The sequence below is a fragment of the Aethalodelphis obliquidens genome, unplaced genomic scaffold, assembly GCF_003676395.1.
Source record: "Aethalodelphis obliquidens isolate GAN/ISIS:26980383/991018 unplaced genomic scaffold, ASM367639v1 scaffold8, whole genome shotgun sequence".
Classification (NCBI taxonomy): Eukaryota; Metazoa; Chordata; class Mammalia; order Artiodactyla; family Delphinidae; genus Aethalodelphis; species Aethalodelphis obliquidens.
Window position 1 is genome coordinate 5,489,464 of NW_020837952.1, and position 21,070 is coordinate 5,510,533.

Sequence of the window (21,070 nt, forward strand, 5' to 3'; positions counted from 1 at the left end):
GCAACGACAAGCCTGAAGTAACTCTAAAAAGACGAGATGAGGTAGTTTAAAATCCAAGAAATCCAGCGCAAGCAAAAAGAAACTAGAATTTTTATGAAGCTATCCAAGGAACCTTCACACTTGAGTCAACTTTCAATTATCCAACTCTCAATTATGCAGGCAAAGTAGCATTTTCCCTGTGATCACATGGTCAGAACTAGGACATTTCTTAAGGCCAGACTGTTTCTTCACAGGCCTCACCCTGGACCTCCCTAGGCTGATTAAATCCGAAAGTCTGGGTCATGTGTATTTCTGGGAGAGGTTTCCACATTAAGTGCCACAAGTCTCTGCTTAGAAATCCCCATCTTGAGGTGTTAAATAAAACTACACTGCCCAGAATAGATGCCCAGGTGTTACCAGATGTGCCCCAAGCCTTTTTTTTTTTTCTTCTTGGCAAATCTTCTGTCATTGGAAAGCATGTCCCTGTTTTAGGCTTCAAGCCAGCCTCATGTTAATTCCTTCAAAAGGGATGAGAAACTGAAAAAGGTGTGAGCAACACTGATGAAGTATCCATAAGGAATACATTTTACAGAACCCACAATACAGCAACAACACGTAACTGGATCTGCAACATAGTTAATACCTTCCACAAGCAAGGATTAACTACCTTTAAATACTTTGGCAAAGAGCCTCAAATAGGGACTGAAGCCAGGGGTTCTCAACCTCCACTCACCTTTCTCTTGTAGTAGCATTTCTAACCAAACCTGTTATCTTTATTTTCTGGAATAAAACAACCCTTTGTTGTGGTCCATCTATGGCCAGTTAGTTCAATTCACCCAAGATCACGTCTTTTCTACACACGAACCTGTTGTCACCCTCCTACTTTAGGGCCACAAACTATACCAACCAGTCAGTTGTCTCTGCCCTCAAATATAAAATGTGTGCCCATTTGTAGCATTTACTACAATGAACTGGTAGTAGTTCATCCCACACCTGTATGAAAGTTCTTTGCGGTCAGGGACTGCATCTGTTTGAACTTGGTATCCCCAGGGCCAAAAAACGTCCGTTGAATGAAACACATGTTGATGTACACTAAGGTGGCCGGAATGTGGATGGCTCAATAGAAATCCACCATGATTAGTTGGGGGGCAGGCAATTCCGAGCATGTGCTCTTGGGGGCAAGGCTGGTAACATCTCTATTTTTGAAAACTTTTATGATTAGTGGTAAAGCCAAAATGAAACAAATACACTGGGTCCAGACCTTTCCTCTCTCTGACCTGACACAGGTATGCTTGCTTGGTGGTCTAATTACAAAGGTACAGATCTCAACACTCTAAAAACCTAAACCAAAAGGACGGAGTCATGGGTGCAAAATGAGCTTTTCCTTTGACCTAATTTGTGAGAAACCATTTCCACATTTCAAATCTAATGATATAACCCTTCCTGAAGTTCTCAGGTCACTGCGAACTTATTTTAGGCCCTCAAATTTGAACCCTAAAGGCAAAAACAATCACTCCCCAGCCCAAACACGGATCCCTCACTGTACCTTAGGTAAGCTGGGCTACACACAGATCAGACAAAACCACAAGATGAAAATCACAGGCACCTTCCCTGAGGCCAAAGGATTTGGCCTAAAGATAAGGAAATTGGATTGCAGGGAGGCTACAGCACAAGTACGAAGAGTTAAGAAGAATCTAAAACTGCAGGAACTACAGGAAAAAGACCAACTTTTCTTCAACAAAAAGAAGTAGTACGGATATACAGCTGGGGGCCAGCCAAGGACCATACCATAGGCTTTCGAGCATTAAGGAACACCACAGGTCCAAATGCTCCCTTGAGCAGATGAAAACTGGACTGCCGGAGGAAAAATGATACGGCTCTCTCCAGGTTAAAAATGGGTGCTTCCATCAGGGCTGACATTCTCTAACAGCTGATCTTAATGTGAGGGGATCCGCCCAGCCCAGGGCTCAGAAAAGCAGCTATGCTGACCTTGGTAGACTCTGCTGGTCAAAGCTCTGCTACATTCTCTGGAAAGAGAAATCCTTGAATGCTGATTTCAAGAAAAAATTCAGCATTAGAAAGATGTTTTGAAAGAGGACTTAACATAAGAAAAATATACTTTGAGCACCTGAGACCTAGATGTTTAAGAGTGCTTAGCCCAGGGCCACTGACTCATTCTGAGAGGAGAAAGCCCCATGAAAGCAGGTTTCTCTTTGAGGCTGCAATCCTCCAAGGGCCTGGACAGCTACTCAGCACTAACAAATGCCAGAAGAACAGGCAAGCATCCGTCTCCTTTCTGCTGAGGGCTGAGATCAGTATTGGCCTCTGGCTCCCTCTGTTCCTACAGAAGTAGCAGTGGGTAGGCAGGGAGAGAACAAGTTGTTTGGGCAGCACTCAGTACAAGACCATGATTCAGTAAACTGTGGACAGAAAAAGATGAATGGAGCGAAGACTGGGGTGATGAGTAGTAGACGATACTGGGGGTTTTTTGTTAAAAGAAATCTGATTTTGATGAATGCCTTACGTATTACCTACAACCCTGGCAACCATGTGTCCCACATTTCTCAAGACCAGTCTTAGTACCAAATAATTTGGTTGTGTTCTTTGGCCACAGGGTAGATTTGGGCTCTAAAAATATGGTCACTGTACTTTGCTTACATACCCACTGCTCCTGGGAGACACACTCTGGCTACACGGATAAGCTGTCATTTTCTCCACCTGCCAACTTAAGAGACCCGGATTACCTCCTCCGTGGCTCTGGCCTACTTCTGTCCTATTCTGGTATACCCTAATTGATATCCTTAGTTACTTGTATGAAAAATCTCTTTTCTGACTATCCTTTCTTTCAGATGCCCATCAGATTAAGTACTAACAACTGTCAACTATCCAGCACTTGACCTAGGCCTTTAATTCCTTCAGAGTTAAGGAAGATGGAGATAAAACCCCTACCCAACTGAGGTATGGGTTATGCGTTCTCACCCAATCACATTACCATTCAGAAGGATTTTCCTGGATGGCTGAAACCAAAAGCTTCATTGTTCCAGTCTGTCATGTCACTGCAGCAACAGCTGTCTTCTCAACCGTGCAGTATAATTTTTGACATAATTTATACAACCACACAGAATTCAATCAGCAGCTGAGCAGGGAAGCAATGTTAACAAATGCTATGAATGGGTATATGATTTGCATATTATTCGGCTCATCTGTGGACTGGAGCAATCTCTCCATTCCCCTCGTTACTCTGAAAAATCTAGAAATGGTTGAATGCTCCTGGCCAGACAGCTATATATGTTTTAAAAATCAAAAGCAACCACAAAAACCTCAATGGCTGGTGAACTCTAGAGTTAAGGCTATTTCAAGCATTTATTCTTATCTCCTCAGCTTTGGGCTGGGACAAGGATGCTCAAAACCCTGCTATTTCTTTACTTTTAGTCTTGATTCTCTAGCCCCCTTCAACTACAAGAAAATACGGGTAACGAGAAGTAGGGTGTTTCTTGGGGAACAAAGGCAGAGGATATAATCAGAAAAATAATCTCTCAATATAATGGTAAAGCAGGAAGAAGCCAAAAGGGAAGTATTTTGCTGAGTAGGAAGAGGTCGTGTCAACATGCTACTGCTGGGGCCTGTCACTCTCTGAGGTTGATAGTCTTCCATGGAAATGCATTTAAAAAAAAAAAAAAGATACAACTGAGAGTTTGAGGGTGGAGAAAGGGAAGAGCGTTAATACTTTGGGGACTCTTGGTGGCAAATCCAGGAGTCATCAAAGCAGGACATTTATGATTATAAACACTATGAATACTTAAAATTGATACTGTGGCCAATGGCTCCCCTCTAAGAATTCCCCACTGAAAATAATGGCATGGAGGGAAACTTGGGTCCACTGAGAAGTGAGGGTCAGGTTTGAAGCCTCTTTGGTAACAGGAATGCTTTGGGAGGCCACTAAAGTTGGCAGGGCTGGAGGGTGCCTAGCACCTTGGCACAAGCAAGCACCAGGCAGTCACTCACACCTACATAAATAGATAATCCAAATGGGAGGGATGGAAGGAAATAATACATATATACCATATGTGATCATAAAGACAATTGTACCCTACCCCGTCATCCTCATGTACTAATAGCTACAAGTCTCCACAGTCAATAATCTTGTCATTTTATGACAGCCTACACCAACTTGCAGAAGCAGAATCAGGGATCACTGAGAGACAAGGCCAAAAGTCCTGGGGCTAAAAGGAGTGCCTTGACAAATCTGAATGTAAAATTTCAAGCCCTCCAAAGGATGGAGCTATTCTGGGAGGATGGGTGAGGATGAACAACAGAGGGTGGCCCAGAAGACCACACGAGGAACCCTGTATTCTCCTGGGTACGGCTGAATGAGGCTGGGGAAGCCCCAACACGTAGGCAGTTGCTACTGGCTTTTTAAAAAGATGGGCAACATCTTTTCCAACCCAACATCTCAAAACAAAGCCTAGCTGGTCATCAACATGTTCCAACAGCCAAAGAAAGAAACCAAAATTCATCATCATTATAGCAAAATCCCCCACTAAAAAGCGACCAACCCTGAAAAGATCAAGACTCTAAGGTGATTAAAAAGTTATAACTCATCTTGAGGTCACAGGGGAGCAGAAGGAAGAGAGCAGGGCAAAGGAAAAACTGGTGAGAATTACACACAGTATGTAAATGCCTGGTCTTCACAGAGAGACACCTATCATGAATCAGACCGTCAGTTATGTTACAAGAGAACCAATACCGACATTTCTCCTGTGGAGCACAGTGATAAGCACATTTTTTATGGATGTGTTTAGGATAGAAGGGGGTGGGTAGAGGGAGAGGAGGCAGGGAGGTGAATGTATTATGTACAAAGAGAAATGGCAGAGACCACCCCCTCCTTTAGCTCTTTGCTGTTTCTTTCTCTTTGTTTTCCGCATCCTCAGGATATGCATGCCACGTCAGTCTCTCTTCATAAAATGCTATCACAATTTGTGGACATTTAACATTAGCTTCTTTTGCAAGAACCAGGTCTGCTTCATCTGTGTCTTTCCTGGAGAGAAAGAATATGAGACTTCAGAACGAGAGGAAGAGCGAGAGTCTGTCCAAACATAGGTTTATGTTATTAAATTATGATTTAGCTGACTTGATTTCCTCTCCATCTTGATTTCAAAGGGAAAAGGATCCTAACAGTTCTACACTTTCAAGGAGAAATTTAAGTAAATGAATCAAACTGTCAGTAAATATCATTTAACCACGACATCAGAAAGAAACAGAAGTCTGCAGCTAGAATAGATCGAAAACAGCAGGCTTCAACAAAAGGCTGAAAACTAAACTACTATATAAATTCTGCTCCATAATTTTTATTTGTGTGTACGAGCATGTGAATGCACACACGATCAAGCCTACATTCGGCCCTATTGATTATGCACAAATTGCTCAATCCAGTTTCTGCATCATCTGGATCGTGAAACGGTCCTAACCCCCATCTTGTGGCCTTTTTAAACACTCATCCTTTTGGTCAGAACTGTGGATTGGAACAATAAGAAAACAGAAATTTAAGTCATCAAAGAATGTAAAATCTAGTCACTAAAATGAAATGTAGGAACTAGCTGCAAATTTCAAGTACCCAAGTTACACATGCTCTACTCTCTGGTATAACAAAAAAATCTAGCAAGTTCCTTAACTAACCAGGATTCCAAAACAAGAAAAAAAATATTTTAAATTAAAATTCCACTGAGATGTGAGCAAAGACAACTAACTCCTTCTCTAGAAGACGGAGATGTTGAATTCATAGAGGTGAGCATTATGGATGAGAAGAGATGGGGGAAAACACACAGCTCAGAGCAGCTACCCAAATTTGGACAGTGGTCAAAAAAGCTAGTTAATATGTGAATGTAAGTCATAAGTCCCATATATGGCTGAGTGGGAAAAGCAGTCAATACAGCTCCTTACTTCAGAGAGAGTATAGTGATTCTTCAAATATAGACTTCTGGGTAATTTACCAGCAAAATTTCGATCAGATAAAATATTAAACCTCTTGACTATACAACTTTTAATGTAATTAGCTTCCTTTGTGGCACTGTAGCACGAACCCTCTATTTAGAGACCAAACTTAAATCACAAGCCCAGAACACTTGGAAACAGAGAGGTAGTGAGGGCCACACCATAAATCACTTTGTCTTTAAGAAACCAAACTGAAGGGAAGTAACCACACTTTCCTTTAAGAGCCATTCCCTCTACCGGATGAAATAACTTGTGCTTTGGCTAGTGTTATTTTTAATGCTTTTCTTTAAGATTATTTTTCTCTTTTAGACATTATTCAGTGGTCTTGGTCTTCAACGATGGCAGAAAGCCTCACTCAACTCCTATCCCATGGCCACAGGCTCATGGTGTGACGGTAAATGATTCAGAACTGTGTAAATAAACGGTTAGGTCACATTTATATTGCTTCCTACCTCAATTCTACCATTCTCTGGTATGTGGGCTAATATAATTAGGCTTCATACCAAAGCTTTACAATGTCTTAAATCCATTCTGAACCATAATTCCCATTTAATACTGACAGTTGGTATCAGTTAACAATTTAGATCACTGACGATCAAAATTCTTAGTTGGGGAATACTGTCTTCCCTCCCTATCTTCCATACGGACTCAAGCCACTGGTGAAGAAACACAATCGCAGAGTGAGGCCCAATCTCTCTCACCATTTCATTAGGAACATTAAATCGCCACAGGAATCTGTCGCCCCAATGATCTTTTCTGGTTCCAATCCTCTCTCAAAGCCCCGAGCGATATCATTGCTCTGCTATAAACAGAAGATGAAGAAAGGTTACAGCTTGGAGATAAGAGTAAAAAACCTCCCCATTTCTCAGTTCAACAAAGCACAACCTAAGTTAATATCACCGGACACCATTTTTGTCACCCAATTCATAAAGTTCTTAGAACTTAAATACAATACTGGGTCAGCCAGTGACAATGATGCTAAAAGATATTTTTGCAGGAAGATGCAGTTGTCCTTCAAGTATTCCTTCAAAGGGTTAGGAGTGGTCCCTAAAACTGCGTAATATCCCTTAAAATATTCTGGAGTCATCATCTAGTAACTTCTCTAATCCCCTAATCTAATCTTGATATGATAAACAGACTACCCCTAAACTGTTGCTTCTGAGATGATAAACAAGCCCACCTGAACTAAGTCCTTTTTCATTTTATAAACTTCAAATATAGCACCTCTCAATCTTTATTTTCTAGACTTTTAGTTCACCTAACACTGACCAATATTTTTAATACTTCTTTTCACATAGTCATCTATATTTATGAAAGAACAGAGATAAGAATGATTCAAGGCACTACCATAAAATAGGAAATTTCTTTCAGAGCTCACATACTGTAATACCCACACACTTGGGGAAGAGGCCCTGATCTGTGCCTGTCCCCTCCTGATGGAGATAGGTCATCAGCTTTAGAGAGCAGAACTGGACAGTGATTTAAAACAAACTGATAATTCCGTAGGGGATTATCCAAACTTGGTCAAACTGCAATCTAGATAAGGAGCATAGGGTCTGATTCAGGTGTGATGGCACTGGTGAGAGCAAAATGGTGAAATTTTATACAAACCAGGTAATTTAAAAAACTCATTATGGAGGATAATGCCACTTATCTAGTGGCAACACAAAAAAAGATTCAGAAAGACTGCCTAAGTGAACGAAATCTCTGTCTGATTTTCATGATAAAATCTCTTTGATCTGACATTCACCTTGCTTTCTTCTGAGAGATACATTCAGCATCCAGGTGGTCCCCAAAGATACCAGAACCCACACTGGGAAGGAAATTCCATGCATGAATCAGGGGACATACAGACTCAAAAGCATAGCCTCTTTTGGGGGGTGCTGAAAGGGAGGAGGTTCCCAGATGTGCACACAGCTGCTCACAGCTGGAATGCTGGTGCACAAACCAAGTCGTAACTCGTAGCTGGCGGCTGAAAACAGTTTGCCACATAGGGAGGGAAGGGAAGAAAACTGTTCAAGCTGCTGAAAAGGAGCGAGGTGAGGAAAATGCTAAAATCATTACACAGGCGGTAATCTTACATCAGGCATAACGCCGGCTAACAAAGTTCTTCTGCAGTGGTCTAAAGAAAGAAACGAAATCCCCTCCTGCACCTTTAAGATACACAATCACCTATCTTCCCAGCTGCCTACCTGACAGCCGCCAGCACTGCTGAGAATGCTATGGGCCCCCAGATGAACATTACAATGTAAGGGACACGTGGGGTGGTTCTCAAGGTCAGCAGCAACAGAACCTGGCCTAGGAAAAAAACTCTCGGCACTGGCCAGCGTCTCAAAGCCAGGTCGCTTCTTTTGAAAAGGACACAAGCCTTAGGTTGAGCCAATACACACTATATGTCACAAATAGCTACAGAAGTCTTATGCTGCGTTATTTTTTGGTCTTTTTACTTAGCTAGAAAATGAATCAAATGACAAGAGCCAGAATACAAAGGGCTAAAAAAAAAGGAAAGAAACAAGTCCTAGCTCCTTAGAGAAGGGAAGGCATTCTCAAATTATTTACCAGTACACTGTATCACAATGATATACACACCTCACCAGAATAGGGCAGTTTTGAAAATAAGACTGTAAAACATAAAATTAACTAGGGAAACAAATAAGGAGACAAACAAAAACCTAGAGTCCACTTCCACTGGCAGCCTCCAATCTTTCACTCTTATTTCAATTCTTTTTGGAAAGCTGGTCTCCCATTTTCTTTCCTCGGGAGACCAGGAATCACTTGTGTTAAGTCTCTAGAAAATACTGATGCCTAGGTCTGACCCACAGAAATCTGAATTTAATTGGTCTGGGGTGCATCTTGGGCACTGGAGGTTTTTGAAGCAACCCCCCAGTCCCCTGCCATGACCCTAATGTGCAGCCAGGGCTGAGAACTGATGCTCTAGAAAGATGGGTATCCAAGGAGAATGAAGATAAATAAGGATGCTTATGGCAGTGATGCTAGAAGATTCAGAAGCAGACTCACGCTTTTATTTTATTAAACTTTAAGGGTACAGTACATCCTTCACCACAAAAGGCTTCACAACCTTGAAATAAATGAAAGGAGTGGAAGCTGAGGGGTGGGGTATGTGTATATGTGTGCCCAGAGGGAAAAGATATAGACGAAAAAAGGAGAGAGGCAATAACTGCTTATGGCTAGTTACTTGAGAGCTAAAATTCAGAAGAATTAAGGCAACTGAATCAAACCAAAATTTCATAAACACACTTTTCCAAACTGAACAATAAAAAGATTCAAAAGGAAGATGAAAATTAATTTATTTGGAGTATGTAAAAATATAATAGGATAAAAAGAGAATATACATGCCACTGAACTGTTCACTTTAAAATGGTTAATTGTATTTTATGTGGATTTCACCTTAATTAAAAAAAAAAGAATATAAAGGGTTGAAAGTAAGTGCTACCTTTGGAACAAAAGAAAAGTGAAGCTTTTTAAAAGCTCCTTTATATCCTTAAAGAAATTCACCAAAGACTCTCCCTCTCTAAGATAATTAGCCACTTATTCTTGGATAAGGCACAGAGTAGCTGAACGTTTTATGGGATTTATTTTTGCCACCCTAACGCAATTCAGCGAACACATATTACGTTTCTCACTCATCCAGGAGGGGGCGCTGTGGTCGATCAACATGTCTCCCTGGAAGCTCTTTTGTTCAACAATTTACCTTGCAGGCCATCCTTAGAACAGAAATAACCAAAATAATGCCCTTGTTTTGGAAGGAGGGGGATTGGGGGAGGCAGAATAATAGTTTGCGGGGGGAAAAAGGAGAAATAAAGCTTACCTCTCTCTTTTTTTTGGATTTGATATCATCAGCACTGTTGGAGAAATTGGATTTCCTCTTGTTACCTTCTGACTTCTCCCTGGGTTTGTTATTTTCACCTTCCTTCATCTTCTTATACTTTTTCATAAACTCAGAAATTAGCTCAGGGCAATCCAAGTTTTTCTCGGGTTCCCAAGTATTGTGCTCCCTGGGCAAAAAGAATGGAGAAAAAAGGAAAGAAATGAGGGGGGCGGGGAGGAGAGGGAATCCAATGCCTTTATTTTAAAGACGACAAGTAGGCAAAAGGAAAGAACCTTGGCTTAAAGGAGATAACAAATTTGATCCTAGGAATCTAACCAAGAGAAAAAATATATCCACAAAAAAAACTTGCACACAATTACTTATAGCAGCATTTTAACAGCCAAAGACAGAAAACAATTCAAACGTCTATCAATTGGTGAATAGATAAACAAAATGTGGTATATCCAGACAATGGAATACTATTTAGCAACAAAAAGAAACACAATATTAATATATGCTACAACGTGGAAGAACCTCAAGAACATGCTAAGTGGGCTTCCCTGGTGGCGCAGTGCTTAGGAATACGCCTGCCAATGCAGGGGACACAGGCTAGAGCCCTGGTCTGGGAAGATCCCACAGGCTGTGGAGCAACTAAGCTCGTGTGCCACAACTACTGAGCCCGCACTCTACAGCCCGTGAGCCACAACTACTGAAGCCTGCACGCCTAGAGCCTGTGCTCCGCAACAAGAGAAGCCACTGCAATGAGAGGCCTGCGCACCACAAGGAAGAGTAGCCCCCCCTCACCGCAACTAGAGAAAGCCTGCGCATAGCAACGAAGATCCAACGCAGCCAAAAATAAATAAATTTATATATATATATGTATATATATAAAGAACATGCTAAGTGAAAGGAAACAGATGCAAAAGACTATACATTGTCTGATTCCATTTACATGAAACCTCTAGGAAAAAGACAAATTTAAAAACAGAAAGCAGAACAGTGGTTCCCTGTGGCTAGGGCTTGGGATTACATACAAATATTTAGGTTCAAGGGAATTCTGGGAGGTTACAGAAATGTTCTAAAACTGGAGCATGCTGATGGTTGCATACTCTGTAAATTTACTAAAAATCACTGAATTTTATACTTTCAATAAATAAATCCTATGGTATGTAACTTATACCTCAATAAAGCTGTTAAACACTCAAATATAAGTTCTGCTTTGTAAGTGGCAAAATAATATGATTTCATACATATAATCATCTATGCAAATGCTGAAGAGAAGACAACCTAATTCTAAATGCACTCCAGTTTATACTGTCTTAAATATATTACTTATATTTTGAAGAAATGCCAACAAGTTATTAGAAGATTAAAATAATTAGAAAAGAGGTAGTAAGGGCTTAAATCATTAGAATACAGACGAACCATAAAAAGGAAAAGACTCAAAACTGGAATTTGGAGTGCATTAATTCAATGCTCTGGATTCAACCTATCGTTACTAGGTATACATTTTTCAAAATACATTTTTATATTAATAAGCAGAAACAATCCAAATTTAAAAAATTGTGTCTAATTAAACTTGGATCAAGGGAGTCCTACTATGAGGAAAACAAATAGTTGGTATTCACAAAGTTGTTCTCTGTATCCCCAGCATAGGTTTTAGAAAAGCAAACCAACTACCATCTGCAGTTTATGGAATCAAAGCAAGAAATGTCTCTACACGAGAAAAACTAGACCAGGCATCCTCTTCACTCCTAGCCAGTGGCAGAGGTTCTTTTGGTTATATAGTAAGAATTAGCTACATTAAGCTATATCTGTAAATATATCATAGCAGTTTCTATAATCCCTTCATTGACTGAGGAAAATTTTTTTACGTTTATGCACCATTCATTTTAGATCCTTCATTGTTTTTGTTTTTTGAATAAGGCAGCTTTAAATTGGAATGGTTTGAACACATGCCATAATAACTAAGTAGCAGAATGATGGGAAAATGTGAGATATTTACTCTAGACTTCAACTTTCTGCAAAAACAGCTTAAGAATGAAACAAAATTTATTTCTAAAACATTTGAGCCAAAACCGGAAAAGCCTCTTCCTCATAGCTCTTCTTTCAGCAAAAAAAAAAAAAAAAAAAAAAAAAACCAAAACAATTTCCTCATACAATAACTTTCTCCTAAATCCACAGTATATGTAAGTTTACTATCCCAGGAGAAATTAAGGCACGAAAATCAAGAGACATGCCAACACTGTAGCATAATAAGTAAGCAGATGCAGAGGTAGGAGAGAATCTCTGTTGCTAGCAAGGAAAGCCAGTCTTCTAATGAGATTATCCCTTTTCCTACCATATTGGTATTGTTGTTTCTACATCAATCAATTTTCACCCAAAAGATAGCATGGTATAATTTATAAAGAATCTGGGTTTTAGCGCCAAAGAAATCTGATGCTGGGTCCTTGTTTCAGCACGTACCAGTTCTGTTATCTTTGGCAAACAACTAATTTCCTCATATGTAAACTGAAAATACCTCTAAAGGCTGTTATGAGAATTAAAGAGAACACATGAGGTAGAATATGACCACTGCCTAGTAAACAGTAGGTACTTAGTTGTAGACAATGCTGAAGAGGCACAATCTGTTCCGGTCTTTAATGATAAACTCTGGATATTTCTGACAAAGTAAGGACAAATGTTTAATCTGGGACTTCCTTGGTGGTCCAGTGGTAAAGAATCCGCCTTCCAATGCAGGGACGCGTGTTCGACCCGTGGTGGTCGGGGAACTAAGATCCCACATGCTGCGGGGCAACTAAGCCCGTGCGCCACAACTACTGAGCTCGCACGCCTCAACAAGAGAGCCCGCGTGCCACAAACTACAGAGCCCACATGCTCTGGAGCCCACGCGCCACAGCTACAGAGAAGCGCACGCACCCCAATGAAAGACCCGCATGCCCCAACTAAGACCCGACACAGCCAAAAAAAATAAATACTAAAAAAAAAGGTTTAATCCATCTACCCTAAACCTTTTCTTTTCCTCTTTTATGTATGTAAGGTACCAGTAGCTGAATTATATAGTCTTGAAAGTCTTCAAAATGCCCAACAATTTCCAGTGGTGATGCACTGGGCCAAATAAACACCCTCAAAGTCTTTAGGTGTATTTTAATTCCTTCCTCATGGTGCTCTAGGCCTCTGAAATTTATAGTTCACATCTCTAGAAGATGTTGTGATACCACTCCTCTTTAGAAATATGGAGGGAACATTCTGATTGCTGTGCTACCCACATTTAGTGCTGTGTGTGTGTGCTACAGATGCTAAGCATCGTGCAGTGCGTAAACTGCCCCACCTAAAACACCAACAGTGCTCCAAATGAGAAACTTGATTCACACAGTAAAATAACCTTAAATATATTCTGAAGGTTCCTGTTCATAACTTTCTCCAAAGGTACTGGCAAAACATTGAATCTTTTATCATATTTAAGTCTCACACTTCAAAGTTGTGATGTTCAGTATGGTAACTACTAGCCACATGTGGCTAATGAGCATTTGAAATGTGGCTGCTATGAACTGAGACGTGCTACAAAATGTAAAATATACATCAGATTTTGAATTCTTAAGCATGAAAAATAATGTAAAATTTTATCAATAACTTTTGTATTAATTAATTTTGAAATAGCATTTTGATGTAGTGTGCTTAATAAAATATATTATTAAAATTAATTCCACTTTTCCTTAATGTAGCCACCATAAAATTTGAAATTACATATGTGGCTTGCATTACATTTTTATTGGACAGCACCACTCTGAGGAGCTTAAACCAGTTCCTAAAAGCTCACTGGGGTCACAGAAACCCATTCTTTGTTATCAGGCATCCTGAGAAGAGAATTAGTGAGAAATTGAGGCAAAATGCCTAATGATTACACAGCTTCATGTATTTCACTTTTCAAGCTACCTCTCCTATGCTTGTGTGTCTAGTTCTACTTATTCCAAAGGAAAGAATAACCTACTTTAGCACTTCAACATAAAGTCAGTTACTGCCTAATTCTGAATAGTCAACACTTCAGTACCATTCTTAAAGCTCACTGACCTAAAAAGAGGGTTTTATAATAATAAAAGATAAATTGAGAGATAAAGGGATAGATTATATTAAAATGTTAACTGTAGAAACTAGGTGGTGTGTATCTGAGTGTTCACTCAATTTCTTTTGCCTTAGCTGTATGTATATTTGAAATTTTTAAAAATAAATATTGGGGGAAAACTGAGGTCTCAGATTTAAGTCTCTCATTAAGATGAGTGTTTCATCCTAGGACAATCTTGAGGTCCACGGATCATTATCGAAAGCTATGGGCTATGGGATCAACTACGACTTCTTCTGCTTAAATGTATGTGCTTTAGCTTAGTTACATCCAAAGGAATAGTAACAGCAGCAGTTTATACTTACATTGAGCTTATGTGTCAGGCTCTACACATCTCCCCAGTGTCTCTATGATATAGACTATTTCTAACCCCTATTTTATTGAGGAAGAAAAAAGATTAAGGAACTTCACCAATGTCACCCAGCTCATATCATAAGTGGCAGAGCAAGAATCTAGACCCAGGCAATCTGGTCCCCAGTCTATGCTCCTAACCAGTTCATTATACTGCCTCTCAAAAGCATTCTCATTAGAACATCAGCTCCAAGAAGCGGGAGATTTTGCTTAGTTTATTGCTGTGTCTTCTGACTCTTAGAAAGGAGTGCAGGTGGTGAAAGAAAAAGATGGTGATGGTTCACAGGGAAATGCCTGTGTCTGCGTCCACCTGCGCAGAGTCCCAAAGCCTGAGAGAAGGCACTTACTCGGAAAAGCCTTTCCACTTCAGTAGATACTCCACTTGCCCCTTAACCACACGCCTGTCTAGCACCTTCTCCACGACGTACTCCTCCTCATCCTCTGAAGAAGAACTGTCAGCTGTCCGCTTGGTTTTCTTTCCCATGTCTCACGCTGTTCCACCTGAAGGACTAAGGCCACCGGGTTCCTGCAAATGGGAAGGACAGAAATGGTCAGAATCCATGTGAGCAGTTAAAACTGTCTGTTCTGGATGGGATGCAGGGGGTATAGCACAAAGTTGCCATGTACCTTTTTCTTGCATCTTAAAGCATCCTACAGATGAGGCCTAAGAGTTTAATCAAAAATGGGCAGATCCCCACTTTCTCTTCAGCTGACAAGATCAAAATTATTAGATGGCACAATTATCTAACTCCTCTAATTTCAGATTCCATAAGACAAGTAATGTGTGGGATTTTACTCCTAGCTAATTCTATAACTGTTTACAAGTCATAAACTCAAAGACAAGTATGGAAAACCTTCAGTTAAAAGAACCGTGATAGAATTAACACATTTCCCTCCAAGGTTAATAAGGTTTTTTATAAAAATGGAAAAAAAAAAAGTAATAAGAAAAGCCACCAAAATCTAACTTTCCTCTGCTCTGAGCATCCTGAACAGTCTCTTAGCAGCACAAAAAAAGTCCTGCTCAGGCATCTTTCGCCACATTTTCAGTGACTCAGTACATTTCCTTTAAACAAACTGAGCTTGTCCCTTCTGAGCATCCATCAGCTCACAAAAGCAAGGCTGACATCTCAAACACATTAAGCCTCCCCTTTCATTTGGGGATGGGAGGGAGGCAGGAAGGAGAAAAAGATTTTTTAGTCCTAAAAATCAAAATTAGTCATTGAGTTGTTCAATAATTCTTAAGGCTCAACTAATCCAATTATTAAGGAGGTACACCTCTCCTCTTAACTGGAGTTGACTTTGGGCCAAAGGAAGAGGAGGAGGAAAAAGAAGTCTGGTCCCAGACTCACATCAACATGAAGCCTCAAAACACAGAGGAACCATTCATAGGCCCAAGGAAAGCTGAAGCAAGGCAACACAAATGGAAATTGAGTTAAGCTCAGAAATATGCACAACCAGGGGTACTCAACAGAGAGTCTAGTTTTTTAAATTCCCACAATCATTTTTAAGAATTCTTCCTTAACCATGTTAAATGGTGCCTAGAGTCTGGATTACAGAGTAGCAGGAATTGTTTTCTTAACTGAACTCTTTTTATTTTGCTGTAACCTTTAAAGCTTTTTTTCAGCACTAAAAATATTTCCATCCTGATCAGAAGACCACCCCAGGAATAGGGAAGGCCGCTACTGATCTCGGAATTTTGTTCGAGTAGCATAAAAAGTTGCATTTATCAATTTACTTCAAATTAGCAAATTTTAGGGAATTATTCCCAGAATATATAGTTGGAAACCATACCTCCAAAACTTACTAGCAATAGGTCTGCCCACCCAAAAAACTGTTTGTACCCATTACTGCCTCGTAATAAAACTATGTCTTCATTAACATACTTTATTTGGAAGAGGGGGTGGGAGGATGGGGTAATGTAGGTGAGGGGTTTCAAAATAATTTTTCCATGAATTCAGGGGAAAGTCCTAAGCTTCAAGAAAAAAAAGCTGATTTATTTAAAATAAAAGCAGCCTCCAACCTCACCAGAGACAGGAAATGTCATATTCCAAGGAGAGTAACCCACCCCCGCCCCCACTCACCTTGGAATTTCCGGGAGCTGAGCAGCTTAGGTCAGAGCGCCAGGGTTAAAACCAGCCCCGGGTTAGATGCATGCAGTGAAGCATTGTGGCTATGGCCTCCCCTGCCTCACAAGGAAAAACAAGGATTTACATATGTGCTCTTCAGTTTGAGAGAGAAAAGAGGAAAATCTACCTTTACACCTTCATGCAGAAGAGGAGCCCCAGAGGCAGCAGATGAATGGGGGTTCCCTCCTTTACCTACCGGATCGCCCCAGTTCTTTCTTTCCCTCTGGGCTAACAGAAGGGGCCTCCCCTCCCAGGTCTGGGGCTTGGCGGGCTGGCAGCTCCCCCGCCCCCACCCAGCTGCCTAGGCGCCACTGCGCAGCTGTCCCAGTCCGTTGCCATGGCAACTGGCAGCCTTACTAGACTAAGGGAGGGGCGGGGGGAGAGGCAAACGGAAAAGTTAAAAGGCTTAACTTTTCTTTTCAGTGAAGACTGGGTGGAGAAGTTGGAAGGTACCTCCCTTGGCCTCAAGGCTAAGGCATTCAGAGCTCTAGGGAATTGGCGCTTGGATTTTAAACCCAAAACTTGTGCTTATTCCTCTAAGAGCACTGGGAATTAATCAATAGCATTTTAAGATCTAACAGGATTATAGCTCAACTGGGGGGGGGGGGGGGGGCGGGGAAAGGCTAGCTCCTTCTTCAAGATCAGTACAAACTACCCACCCCCTAATCCAGCCCACCAGAAGCACTTTAGACAAGGCCTTTTCTACCATCTGTCACTGAACTGTTAATTAAGATTGCTGGGGTGGGGGTGGGGTGCAGGGACTAACCGGAGAGGGGGAAGGGAAGGATTTCAAAGATGCTGTACAACTTTCCCTTTGGGGGGAATTACTGGATACAGAAACAGAATGTAGCGACTTGAAGCACTACCAAAGAACCTTTCAGCTGAAATTATAGATAGAAAAAAATTTAATTCTTAAGTAGTTTTAAAAAAGAGAAGGGAGGGAGCAGTCCAGTCACAACCATTACTATTAAAACCACTTCTCATTAGTTGTTCTTGTAATGTTATAAAACAAATTTTCAAATAATTACCCACCTGGAACATTAATTATACAGTATAGTAATTTAAAACTTTGTATATTAAGAATCCCTAATACTTGAAAAAAGGAAGACTGAAATAAAGAAAAGAGAATTACGACTTGCAGTCCCATGAATTCCTTTCTCCTGGCCCTAAGAACATTTTAGAGAGCTCCAAAACTCTGCTCTCTGTTTTACAGATACGGGTCTTTTAGAGATAGAGGCTGCTGCCATAGGAGATTAAGAAAAAGGGACAATCAAAAGCAAAGAACCCGACTGAGGAAAAAAAAGAATGGTGGTTCTTTTACAGTTTAAGGGCTAGAGCCTGGGCCAGATAAAGCATCAAGACTGGTTATTATTTTGGTTACCAAACAGAAGAAACTGTAGGGTGTGAGGGCAAAGTGGACAGTTTTCAACTACGAGGATTTCTTCAACCTTGAATAGACCCATCAGGAAATCTGAGTAAAAACTGCCTTTCTCGATTCTTCCTAACTTTTTAAAACTTTTTGTAGTTAAGGGATATGAAAACAATGCCAAAGGAATTAGATCAGGGTTGTGATTCTGTGATTAACTTGCCATGTGTGATCTTGAGTAAATAAATTTTAGCTCTAACCCCAGAATCACTAAAGTGGGCCAAATAAATCCCCACTGCCTACCACCTAGGGAAAGAGTGAGTTTATGTTGAAACCAAAGGGCTGTTAAGTCCCCCAACGAGAAGCTTTTGTAAAAATATTACAGGGCCTAATACAACAGCAGCAGGAAATATGTGACCTTCCAAATTCCTAAGCCATTAAACCATATCACATGCAGTAACTCCTGCAGTTCAACATGTTAGAGAGCAAGAAAGGAGGAACTGTGTCTTTGTTAACCAGGTGCTGGTAAACTAATAAACCTTAAGAGAAAATGCAGGTAACCCTTTCTCTCAAGGGCAAAATTCTTACTCCTTAAAATTCAGGAAAGCATTGGTGATGGCAGCATGAAAAGACTTAACAGCAATTCTGTAAAGAGATAAAGGACAGGAAAGAAGGACAGCAATGCTAACATTTTAGCGAAACCTTTCAGGCGAAACAAGGGAATTCAAGGAGGAAATGGACAAAAACATTCAGGTGTCCATCCTTCTCCTTAAAACATCAGGAAATAAAGAGCCAGATCAATTCCCTCCTTCCCACTCTTTTAAGAACTGCCTAAAAGGCACATGGCTAAGATCCCTTTCTCTTTGGGAAATGGGTTTTGTAACAGCTGACAAATCAAATTGGGCCTTATGCCAGGAGTCAGAGTCCAACCATAATATTCTGTAAAGAATGGCATGCAATTGTCTTGTAAATCTCCTGGACAGTCACAGACCAGAAGCTGGCAAGGATGACGACATAGTTCTGATGGAATGTGTCTTATCTTAACCTTGAAGTTACAGATCTGCTCAGGAGCAGCAGTAAATGAGAAATGCACTCAGACACTGGAGGGGACGTAATTCTCTTTTAGACAGTGCGACCCAGTGTATTAGGGTCAAATGAAACACAGAGTCAGACGGACAATTTAAGGGCTAGAGCCTGGACCAGATAAAGCATCAAGACTGGTGGTTCACACTGAGCTTGGACGGAGGGAGCATTCCAGTGTGAGAAATGAGACATGGCTGGCAGGATGATGGCTTGATTAAGGTAGAATCCCGATACCATGACAGAGAAAGAGAGGCTGAGCCTCTGAGCACAACCTTATTATCCTTATGGAAATCTCCATGGGAAGGGGTGAGCTTCTCAAGTTTCTAGAGTCTTTCAGACATAACAGCTCTCAGCCTTTTCTTGAACATACACAGGAACTCTCTGGTAAAGGCATCAACAACCACAGAATCCAGCAATTTAATGGCCCATCAGATCACAAGAAAGAGCAGGCCCACCAACTCTTCATATCAACGATACAAGGCAAATTCACCTTACAGGCCTCTGAGTGCTGGGGGAAAAGCACCTAAACCAGGGATCTGGTGAAAATTCAGCCTTGGACAAACATCAAAGAGCTTTGCGGTCAGGCACAGTCAGAACCCACATTCCAAGTCGATGACAGGAAACTTCTTTAACACATGAATCTTCCAGAAAAAAAAAAGGGCGGGGGGAAGAGGTGAGGAGGTGAAGCAGAAAGAGAGGGACAAAAAAAGCCCCACAAATTATACGGGTAAAAGAAAAAAAAAAAAAAAGGTAAAAACTGCCAGTGCCCAGAAATTACAGAGAAGGCATTACTGAGAGCCGGAGCAATCCAGAAGAACAAGAGACATAATGATTAGCTGTTTGCATCAACCAGTCAATCCTGGAAACAGAACCACCCACATGAGATCCCTGGTATCTGTCTACTCTGTCTAGTTCAGGCTCTGCTCTAGTCCCTCCAGTCACTACTTTTCAATGTCAACTGTCCTGGTGGCTTTTCTTAGATCTCGGTGTAGCACGCTGTATTTTCATCACGACTTACGAGCAAAAGCATATATATGTATTATATATATTCTAAGTTTTTGTCTAAGTTTTCTTTGTATTGTTTAAAAAGTAATGAAACCGACGGCTAAGCTGCCTCACTGAACTACCTACTAAACTGACATTAGTCAAACCAAATGTCAAAATGCATAATCAATGAGCTCTTTATTTTAGAGTTTCAATATAAATTTTATAAGCCCACTAAAAAGGCAAAATCTTCTATAAAGAAAGTCATTCTAAAGAGTAGGAAAGGGCGAGGGCATATGCAAAGGTCCCTATCACATATATTAATATGCCACTGATGGGTGACTTCAGTTGGTCTAGGCTTGAGAAACTCCCAGTTCTCCCCTAAGGCCCTTGGGGAAAGCTGGTGGCTTATGCGAAGATTAAACTGTCAGCTACAACATTGTCTTCAAGGCATCCTCTTTATAGCTTTATTGCAGCAAATAAAACAGATGAAAAGCAACCAAATTTACAGAACCATTTTAATCTGGTTTGTGTTCTTTGCTCTTTATAGATCTAGAAGTACCAATGGTTTTAGGTTTGTAACACATACAGCATAAAACTAAAATACCCTCTATAAAGATGTTTTCTTCCACTAGATTTATGATTTCCAAAGTATAAGCCATGTGACATTTTAACAAAAACACAGCATAGGGACGGCACATTACAGCTGTCCCGGCTGTCTCAGGTTTTGTTAAATGGGCTGCTAACTATCACTCCACCTCCACCAAAAGCCTATGGGCACCCAACTCAAGAGGAGTTAAAAGCTTTCTAAATGTCTATTTAAGAGACTGGATTAGGAAAGAGTTGAGGAGGAAGATTAACTGTGGTCGTTAACACCCCTGTCATTAACAAGCCACATACAGAGAACACAAACTTTATTAATAGAGAGGAGTGTGGAAAGAGGAAATGGTTCTCCCTTGGCTAGCAGAAGCTCCAGTTCATGATCCTTCAAAAATCAGGCCAAGGCACTGCTTCAACCAGTCACAGAATTATTCTGGGGGCAAAGTATCCTATTTGTTGATTATCTAAGCCTCCCACTCCAGCGAGCAAGGGAGTAAAGAGCCTTTTGTTCTTTTAGATTAAAACATCTACATTATAAATGGAGATAAAGGGTGCCTTATAAATTTCATTTGACTGTACTGTCCTCCAAGCTCTGAATGCCATTAAAAAATATAAATGAATGTGTGCTATAGCAATTCTCA

General features: G+C 40.6%; 1 protein-coding gene across 6 annotated transcripts in view; it reads right to left on the bottom strand.

Annotated features, from left to right (window-relative positions):
- Positions 1 to 429: 429 nt before the first annotated feature.
- CBX5 (chromobox 5) overlaps positions 430 to 21,070 on the bottom strand; it is a 31,159-nt gene continuing 10,518 nt past the window's right edge. For 3 of the 6 annotated variants that reach the window (XM_027106531.1, XM_027106528.1, XM_027106532.1), the window contains 4 exons: positions 14,618 to 14,796; positions 9,800 to 9,986; positions 6,672 to 6,772; positions 430 to 5,017 (listed from right to left, as the gene is read on the bottom strand). In XM_027106531.1, the coding sequence (XP_026962332.1) occupies positions 4,867 to 5,017; positions 6,672 to 6,772; positions 9,800 to 9,986; positions 14,618 to 14,754 (576 nt within the window). In that variant the 5' untranslated portion in view covers positions 14,755 to 14,796 and the 3' untranslated portion in view covers positions 430 to 4,866. Of the gene's footprint in view, positions 5,018 to 6,671; positions 6,773 to 9,799; positions 9,987 to 14,617; positions 14,797 to 16,351; positions 16,457 to 16,592; positions 16,631 to 21,070 lie in introns of those variants that run through there. The other 3 variants (XM_027106533.1, XM_027106527.1, XM_027106534.1) reach the window with 3 other exon arrangements.